Here is a 10,763-nt window from a genome sequence, read left to right on the forward strand (position 1 = left end):
GTTGACAATTCTGAATTAAATACAACCCTAGACAATTTCAATCGTGTATCTTTAGTACTCAAGTTAATTTTAAACTTTTTATTTAGCCCGTTCATATTATTATTGTTATCTTCAAACTCCTCCTGCACTTAAACATAAAAAAATCTAATGATGTGTTATGCATTTTAATAAAAAGAACTTTATGAAAAATCGTCGTATAAGTAATTAATAGAAGCTTCTGTAACCGACTGTACATCAGGAATGCAAAGTAAAAACGACGATGACGTCACCGCATCCACTCCCGCGCCGCTCTACAGTTACTTGCGTGCTTCCTCGCAAGGTATTCGGCGAGCAGACAGTTTTAGTGTAAATTTAAGTAACATTTATTTAAATTCTTTTATCAAAGAAATAAGAACTAGTCTTACACAATAATTATTTAAAGTCCTCTAATTGTTGTTATGTTTAATGATTTTGAAAAGTTTTTTGAAGACAGTATAGTGATCATAATGTAGATTAACAGTGATCAAAGTGTTTAAGGAATAAGTGAAAACATTTTACTTCGAGGGAACAAACTGGAGGTATAAGGCGATAATGTCTGTAAGCCCTGAACCTCAGTCTACTCCAGGTCAGTTAACGTTTGATTTCATTTTAGACTGTTCCAAGGCATATTTTAGGGGGTCTTTAACTAAAATGACTTTTAGTTTGAGTAATAAAATAAATAAGAATGATAATCGTCACTCTTCGAGCAACGTAGTTGACGTCGCATAAATCCACCCTATCCAGGTTGACTAAACTTTAACCTGGATAGGGTGGATTTATGGTGGATTATCATTCTTATTTATTTTTTAAGTTACTAATTGCTTAAGACATTATTTTCTTATTATTACACATTTGTCATTTTGGTCATTTTAATCTAAGGAATTCGTTTAATGAATAGGAATAATTATTGATAAGCCACGCTTTTAATTTGATGTGCATGAAATTTTGAGGCAGGCAATTTTGAGGTTCTATTATATGTTTTGGTATATTATATACACATTACACTGGTATTTATTTGAAGTGTTGAACGACAGCTTGGCATCATAAGACGAGTAGGATCCCAGCTTAGAATTATCTTTTATATTTTGAAACAATTTGACGTATTTTCTCACAAATGTGCATTTTTCAATATGTATAGACCAGTGACTGTTAAAAGTTGGTGCTTTTTGAATGATTGTCGATATGATACTAAGGGACGAATATTACACACCTCTATAACACCTTTTCTGTGCAAAATATACATTTGTAACGTCTGTCGAGTTATCCCAGAATATTATTCCATAATTGACTTAGGTAACAAAGTTATAAAAATGGTTTGGATCCTTTTTGACTGTTTTAATACCTTTCCCAAAATTATAATAACAATTAAATAATTAAACTATTATATATACCTTCATGCAAATAGTCTTAAAGATCCACCATTTTCTCTATGGATTTTATAATATTTTGAATGAATATTTGATAGTTCTTGCGAATCGTCACATCTCACATGTACAACCCGTTCATAAATAACATTGAATATATCTAACAAAAAGTTCGCGTAGCTAAAAACTACAGATTCAAATATGAAAATATGTTTACTTACAACTAGGTAATCGTTGAACAAGATTCTAATAACATTCCTGAAGTCGTTAAAGACATTCGAATCCAGTGTTTGTATCAGCATAAACATTGCCGTTTCACCTGTATTGACATGGTTTTACAATCTCACGGCACAATCGCAACAATTTGTCGCTGCCATATCCGATCCGCGGTTTCTATCACGGGCCGAATAGCTTCATTTCGATTCTATTTTTAATTTTCTAAGGCAGCGTGCTTTCGTTAACCGCGTAAATTGGATTTTTCGATTCGTTCCCATTAGAAGCTTTTGAATTACTCGTTATCCTTCATCTATTGCTAAATTGAATAAATGTTATGAAATCCGCTTTTGCGAGAACTTTGAATTCTCTATTTTCTGTTAGAGCGATAAGGTCTTAGGTACAAAAATTTTCTTATGAGAATTGGAAATTTCATAATTATTATTATATGATAGTGCATTACAAGGAGCTTTCTCGGCTGGTTAAGAAAATATTGTTGTTTCTTATGAATGCAATTTTATTTCTATTTGAATGTTATATTTATATCATATACTGTACTCTTCAGTGCTAAACTATATATATAGATATATATATATATATATATATATATATATATATATATATATATATATATATATATATATTATAGAGCGGTAAACTCCGAATTAACTGAAGTTTATTATAATATACCTGTGTCCATACAAAGCCAGCACTGGCGAATCGCCTTACATAAAATTTAAGTGTTAAGAGATACAAATCCTTAAAGTTTGGATTGATTAAGCCCAGAATAGAAATAATAAATTCTACCATAAAATAACCCTATTCATATAACAGAATCTCGCAAGTAAATTATAATATCATTTACCTAGTACTCTTAGATCAGTAATACACAAATGAAAAGCATAATTTTCAATTTATAACGTAAAAATTATGTAAGATTGTGTTATTCAAAAACTGGAATGAGTTCTATAGCAGTGCATTCATAACTATATTATACAATACTTAAGATTACGTTATGAATATAAGTGCATTATTATAACCGTTTTATTCAATCCAATTTACATTGTATTTTTAGCAACGATTATACGTACTATGTTTAATTCCTAATAAGACAATGTTTAAGTGAAACAACATTATTTAAGCTATATTAGTTTATGTTAAATACATATTAATTAATAATTAGTAGCCTCATTAGGTATTAATTTAAAAACGTTTGATTGTTCCTTAAAGTAATGATAATATAATGATTCATTGTATAAAAAAGGTGTATGAAATTGACTTATGCTTATTTGACAGTGTGTAGAAAACATTCTTAATGCTAAGAAAAATATGAAAACTTTACTACTACTTTTAACTATAAGTTATACCTTATACAAACTAATAGAAGAAAACTAAATTTAAATGGGACTATTTTAACGAAATCACCTCACATTTACACATAATAATATTACATACTTTGCCTTATCTGTACTTTTAAATTAAATTACTCAAATCACAATATAAGTCAATGTTATGCTTATGTTAAGAATCGTAACGGAAATCCCAAAATACATGTTGTTTGAGTTTGGAGTCCAAAAGTGATAAATGTATATAAATTATAATGTATATAAATACATCATATTATGTGTTTATGTATATCTACAAGAAAATTAAATAATTCATCAATTTCTTTATTTATTTAGAGTTTTGCACTATGAATTACTTGTTTATAATTTCGTAGTATACAGGATGTTCCGCGATCCGTGTACCGTATGTATGGAGAACAATAAGCTCCATTGAGTTTAGTCCAGCACCGGTAGGACTGACTGTATAACAGCATAATAGTATAGTATTACTATATGGCCGGGTAAACGCTGTTCTGCCTTACTCTTATCATTTAGGGGTGGATGTGGATGATGGTCGATTATCAGACCTACCCGATATGCATATAAACATAAGAATCGGCCAGGCCGTTTCGGAGAAGTATAACGAACACGATAATTTTATTTATATAGAGATGTAATTTGTGATATAACTGATAGTATTCATTATAGGCGTCGTCGAACTCCGTGAGGACGTCCCACTTAAGCTGTACAACACATCTCCGGGCCTCTGCGCGGGAGGGCCTAGACTCATAATAGGTGCCTTCGCGGCCCTCACTATAGCTATAACAATAGCTCTTTTCACACAGATCTACTATGGAGACTACCAAGTAACTTTCATGTACATATGCACTTGTTTTTTGCACTTAATTAACTTAATTGTGGGAGTCGAGCACGCTTCGGAATTGGGCCAGCTCGCACAGGGGAAGTACCACAACCCCACAGAAGACCGGCGTTAAATAGTATTCTACTGTGTTTCGTTCGGTGGGTGAGGACCATCCTCTTTTTCCTCATCTTTCCCCGCCCATTGCTTCTATCCAGTCGCCAATCCTTTCCTTATACCTTTCCCCTTAAAAGCGCAGACGTATCTGCTTACGTACTTACATGTGCTTAACTAGTTGTTAACCCACCTTCGCCTGCGTGTTTCGACCATGTTTTTATAAATCACCAACACTGAATCTATAATGATAATATATAAACACTATTAATATTGTACTGCTTATATTTGAGTTTAGAAGCTCCTTTTTCTTCTACAAAACATCTAGGTTATATCTGAGAAAAGCTAATTTGTTATCGAATGCCTATTTAAATAGAAGAGGATTTATTTATATTAATACTATCTGCACCCGGCAAACGCTGTTCTGCCTTACTCTTATCGTTTAGTGGTATTAAAAATAGATGTTAGCCGATTCTCAGACCTACCCAATATGCTTACCAAATTTCAATTTCAGAATCGGTCAAGCCGTTTCGGAGGAGTATAGAGACTAACATGTGACACGAGAATTTTATATATAAGATAGATATTTCCGATTAACCTTTAGACTCGTATTTCAAGAGCAATTTGGGAGTGATGTACTATGAAGATAAACAATAATTACTTTCACATTTCCCGCCGTTTCGTCGCCATAATTCGGACAATTTACTAAATTTCTTTTCTTCTTTTAAATTAACTAACATCCAAATATTTCTTTATTTTATTTATTTTTACCTTCGTCTATGCTTTCTATCATGACAACTCCTCAAAACGTTATGTACTTATTGTAATTGTTATAAAAATATAAATTGGAAAACTTGTGAGTTGTAAAATTACATACTACATTTTATGTTATTGTTTGTTTATTTTTTAAATAAATGTCTTTTTTCTATCATCCTCACATTTTTTTCTCACAGGTGGTCCCCCATGGTTCCGTATCATCATCAGCAGCAGAATGTTCTAGTATCGGGACCAGTATAATGAGAGACGGCGGTGGGGCTATAGATGCTGCTATCGCGAGTTCCTTGTGTCTGGCCGTTGTGGCACCGCATCGGACTTCGCTTGATGCGTATGTATTGCGGAAAAATTGTTACGCTGTTTTTCAAAAAAATATCAAAATATACTCAATGTAATGTAAATAATCAAATATACCTATTTAGTATATTCCTACTATTGTTAACCATTACACACTTAAATATTAATAAACTTATAATTAATATTTCACAAACCAAATATAATGCACACTCTTTTTCAGATTTTGTGTAATTCCTTTCAAAAATTAATAAATAATTGCGCCCTTGCAATGAATTTTGAAATTCGAACGTTTCTTCAATTTTTTTTTTTATTTACCCGTTTTGAAATAAGTATTAGCCGTCATAATAATTATTTATTTTCTAATTTATTTAAAGTTAAATCTGCGTATGAAACAAATTTCAAAAGATATGTATATTACAATAATTAAAAAAATATTAAAAAATTCAAGATATTATAGTAAACTTATTTGATGCAGCGTCATCTATACATCTTAATGGGAACCAAAACGACTTTTTTCTGCAACATTCTTCCTGATACTGTTTGCCGATTTAAATTTATAGAATCAATTCAAAAGATTAAGAAATCTAAATTATAATTAATCAGAGTTCTGTCATTTTTTTATTATATTTTCATACTCAGCCAGAATTATTCGTGCCAGTAAAATATTATTTTCTATGTGATAATTAATTTGGTTTCAGCGCCATCTATACAAATTTATACGAACCATTTTCATTTCTTAAACTATAACAGCGAAGAATTATTTTAATTACTTTAGTACAACAGAGATGGCGTTGTCACATTTAAAAATAACTAGTTTTCATAATCTATCTTATTTTTATGCTATTAACTAGTTGTTCGCCCCGGTTTTACCCATGGTTCACATATAGTCTATGTCACTCAGTGTAATTGCAGCTTTCTAATGGTGAAAGAATTTTCGAAATCGGTTCAATCATTCACGCGTGATGGCGTAACCAAGGGAAATAAAGATTCATTTTCATATACTATATCGTATAAAGATGAGAATCGTCATGTCATAGCTAAATAAGAATACAATAAAAATCAATTGCCTGGCTGGATGATTTCCTAAATTCTTTTTAAAAATTATTCCTAACTACATACACATTATGTGTTTTACTTGCAGGAGTGGATCCTTACTGTTCTGGGAATACAGAAAATCTCCTACAGAACAGCCTACACTGATTGAATGGGGTGGTATCCAGAATACATCATTGTCGCCTGCACCAAGACTTATAGTGGCTATGGCTGCGTTACACAAAACGTATGGTGTGATGCCATGGTCAAAATTATTGAAACCTGCGATAGATTTAGCCAGGTCAGTTTTTAAACCCCAACACAAAGACGACATTTTACCAGTATTAAGTGTCAGTGTATGTATGTCTGTTTGTGTCATCATAGCCCCTGAAAGAATTTTTCAATTGTTTAAATGGTGAATACGTCTGGATTTTTCTTAGCTAGAATACTTAATAGGAGCAAAACAGTACCAGCTTTATTTTTCCTCTTGCACACATGATCACTAAAATCACTTAGATGTAACATTTACTAGCTGCGCCCCGCGGTTTCACCCGCGTAAGTCTGTATCCCGTAGGAATATCGGGATAAAAAATTTGCCTATACGTTATTCCAGTAATCCAGCTGTCTACGTACCAAATTTCATTGCAATTGGTTCAGTACTTTTCGAGAAAAAGCTTTATAAAATTAAAACTATTAAAACTTTCGCATTTATAATATTAGTATTTATTTATTTATATCATTTTTATGTAATACGATGAAAGAGATTGAGCCTCACAACAATTATGTAAAAATTATTGAAGCAAATAATGAAATTTTGTTTTATTTTTATTTATTTTTATTATGTATTTCGATGATTTGAAAAAAAGCCTGCTCTGAAAGAAGTCTAGTCCAATAAATAAATGTTTGAGTTTGAGATAGGGCAAGTATATTGAGTACTTAAAGTGATAGGTTGATATATTTATACAACTGATTTCAATGTTTTATTTTTCGGTCAGACGTACATATCAAATTTGTAATAAAATCTGTTGAATTATAATCTATTTTGCAAGATTGTATACTATATGTATTAATCTTTACTGTTGTAAACCGCATCATTCAATTTTTTTTTTCTTTTTTAGTACTGGTTACAACGTGTCTACGGGACTCTCAATCGCGGCAGCCTCGCAAGCAGAGCCGGGTTACATCACAGGGTCGATCCGGAAAGAACCGCTATTAGCCAGTTACTTACAATTACTGCAACATAATACAAGTACAGGTAATTATTAACAATATCATTTGAATTATAAGAACTTCATTTAAGTGGTCTAGAATTTTCGGAAGTGTCTTTAATAAATGTATATAAATACATTAAATTTTATCAGAATATGTGCTGTATTTGATTAAAGTTTAAGCTTGTCTGCTAAAATATATAAATATTACTTTATTCCCGTGGCTTCGCTTCAAATTGTAATTCGAAACTATTCTGGAATACACCGAAGATACGAAAAATCATAAAAATCGGTTCAGCCGTTAAGGGCGAATTCAATGACAAACAAGCGTACAGAAAATTAAATTTAGAGTCATGTCAGCTATATTATATATTATACCACCAACATCACTCATACCATCAAGCTCACCCAATAATTACTGTTCTCCAGAGTTATGCGCCACCTGGCCCTGCGAGGTTCTAGCTCCCACTACGAGGGCCGCAGTCCTAGCAGGGCCCTGGCGGGTGTGGACTGGGTCAGCAGGTGCTATGGCTGCCACCGCGCTCGCAGCGGCCCTGGATCCCGCGCCGCTGACAGCTCTAGATGGGTTCCAACGGTACGCGAGTATCTCGGATAGACTCGACACGTTTTGATATAATTTTGTACTAAATGACAGACAGTTTTGACGTAAAAAATTATTAACAAAATTTCAACCTAGTCTCAAAAAAACATTTAAAAATGCCAACCCAGTATGTTTTATGCTTTGAAATAACATAAATTGAGAAATTTTAAAAGAATAGAAAAAAATAGATCACGAGGCGGGATTCGAACCCGCGTTTTTTTTTTTGCTTAATATAAATTAACAAACGAATATCCACCTTAAATACAGCACACATAAACTTATATTCCAATAACGCAAATCCTATCCGACTATCCTACCTTCCTACCTAATATTATAAATGCGATAGTTAGTCAGATAGTGTACGAATGTGTGTATGTTTGCTACTCTTTCACGCAAAAACTACTGAACCTATTGCAATGAAATTTGGTATGTAAACAGCTGGACAACTGGAATAACGTATAGGCAACTTTTTATCCCGATATTCCAACGGGACACGGACTTACGCGGATGGAACCGCAGGACGCAGCTATTAACATAACAGTAATATTAACCTGCGAAAACTTCTATTTCAATAACGAAAATTACTAATAATTTGTTTAGGGTAGTCGCAAGTTTACAAGCGCAAGCGACTGCAGCAGCGGGCAGTTGGCCGAGCGGTGTCGCGTCAGGCCTTGCTGTTATTGATCCGCTGGACACATATGTCGCGCTAGTAACGTACGTATTTTGCTTTTATTTTTCAAATTTTATATGTAATACAAGAAAAATTCACGGAATATGCTTTATTTTACATTTTTTTTTATTCATAAAGGTACCTTACAGCTATTAATAAGATAATTATTCTAATTACATGAGATACGCCAATAAGGCACACCAATAACAGAAAAATTGTGTACAAAAACTATGCAATAACTACAACTACAACTTCCCTTATGTAATATAAAGAACTACAGGTAAACTTAAATACAAAAATACATAAATAAAGTATTATAGTATTTGTGTGTTTCAAAAGTTAACTCTCGTACGACAAAACATAAAATCGGTGTTAAGTCTTAATTTTTACTTATATATTCACAACATTTCCACATTTTACAATTACGCTTGATATAAAAAGTGTAATCTATTTATGTAGATTTTATGATTTACATCTCCATCTAGGTCAATTAAAGCTTCTTTAATGTTCTGTGTGTAAATAGGTAGGCTACATAACAAATTATTCCATGTTGGGCTCTTCAAATTCGTAATATATTTCTTGTTTGAACTACTTTAGGTGTACAATAAAGAGTTTCTGATTTGATTTCATTTGAAGTCAAAAATGTACTTATTACTGTAGTAATAAATTTTATAATCTGTTGCTGTAGCAATAAATGATTTGAAAAATGAATTTGAAATCAAAGCACCATTCTCATAATGATTAATTTCTATAATTGTAAACTTTAATGAATGCAATGAATTTTACATTTTAGAGGTCTATCAGTAGGTTTTGGCTCTGGTAATATGACAGGGGACGGCTGGAAACAGGACACTCCACCAACACCATTAGATTTGGCGCCGGCTATACTTGTCGATGAGTTTGTGTGCGGTAAGCTATTTAAGATTCTAGCTAACATTTCTAGATCATACGCCGAACCATGAAGACTAACTATTACATAATTATACGTAAACCTTTTTTCAGGTTCAACTAGGATATGATAATGTTTTAGCATTGGCTTTATTTGAGTTAATTTTTCATTTATGCTTTTCATATTATGTAATTTTTTGTTTTCATCTATACTAATATTATATAGCTGAAGAGTTTGTTTGTTTGAACCCGCTAATCTCAGGAATTACTGTTCCGTTTTAAAAATTCTTTCAGTTTTAGATAGCCCATTCAATAAATGGGGCAAGGAAGGCTTTAGGCTATATACAACACGGGCGAAACCGGGGCGGAGCGCTAGTATAATATGTAGTGGAATACGTATCGATAATGCATTCAAATTTAATTACAAGAAAGGAATAATAATCATCATCATCAGCCTGAATGTGCATGAATTGGGCCAGAAGACCGGTGTGAAGTTGTAGCATGTTTCATACTCTTCAGTATCTACCCCTTAAAAGTAGATGGCGCATTCACAGCGGCATGTTGAACGCTACGAATGTGCATGGGCGGTGGTGATCACTTACCATAAGGTGAACCAACAGCTCATTTACCCGTTTTGACATAAAAAAAGAGCTCATGCTTGTTCCCACTGCAAACGCCTCCAATGCGTGTTTAGGCCATAATTTAAAAAATAAACTTTCAAGAATAAAAAAAAAGTTAAAAGAATGCTCTATACAGATAATACTCAAAAGTCAAAACAACGAATAATTTGATTGAAATTAAAATAATGCTGATACAAACGTAATCATACTTCCAGGTACGAGGTATGTAATGGGTGCAGAGTCACTTTCAGCGCTTGCAGAAGGTGCAGGTGCAGCGCTTATAGAGGGTCCCTTGAATATAGTGGATGCTGTAGAAAGCGCTAGAGTCGCTGTCGGCGCTGGTGGTACGCTAGCGTTGGAACCAGATAGATTGTTACCTCCAGCGGCTTTAGCTACCCTCCTCAATGGAATACCGCTAAACGCAACGCTTCCTCTTGCAGCGCTTAATTTGGTTCAGCAGAGGGGAGACGAACTATTATCACACGCTGACAGTCGCGGCGGCGGACTTGCGTCTAGATTTTAGTTGAGAATAAATTATTGTTGATTTATCACTTTGTCGTTTTAATTTTCGCTGTGTTGTAGAGTTGGGTTAACTGTTTTGCATTGACTCAATACAACGAAAAAGCATTTGCCTTAAATAGAAATTGACCTCGACAGGTATAATCAAACACTAGATCGCAAAAATACCTATAAAAATCCTTAAAATAGGTTTTGTTTTTACATTTTCTAGTATATTTCATATCATAGCTTTGCGATGTAAACCTTCAAAACTTCTGCACT

General features: G+C 32.9%; 1 protein-coding gene across 2 annotated transcripts; it reads left to right on the forward strand.

Moving 5' to 3' along the window:
* Positions 1-506: 506 nt before the first annotated feature.
* LOC119828925 (glutathione hydrolase 6-like) lies at positions 507-10,534 on the forward strand. Of its 2 annotated transcripts, XM_038351245.1 has the most exons (9): positions 507-604; positions 3,629-3,786; positions 4,847-4,998; positions 6,106-6,297; positions 7,115-7,251; positions 7,634-7,799; positions 8,406-8,519; positions 9,269-9,384; positions 10,199-10,534. In XM_038351245.1, the coding sequence occupies exons 1-9, from the start codon at positions 571-573 to the stop codon at positions 10,504-10,506; spliced, it is 1,377 nt and encodes a 458-aa protein (XP_038207173.1). In that variant the 5' UTR covers positions 507-570; the 3' UTR covers positions 10,507-10,534. The 2 variants fall into 2 exon arrangements, with proteins under 2 accessions (XP_038207173.1, XP_038207181.1); XM_038351253.1 differs by lacking the exon at positions 507-604 and having other exon boundaries at positions 3,661-3,797.
* Positions 10,535-10,763: the final 229 nt, after the last annotated feature.

The sequence above is a fragment of the Zerene cesonia genome, chromosome 1 (assembly GCF_012273895.1).
Source record: "Zerene cesonia ecotype Mississippi chromosome 1, Zerene_cesonia_1.1, whole genome shotgun sequence".
Classification (NCBI taxonomy): Eukaryota; Metazoa; Arthropoda; class Insecta; order Lepidoptera; family Pieridae; genus Zerene; species Zerene cesonia.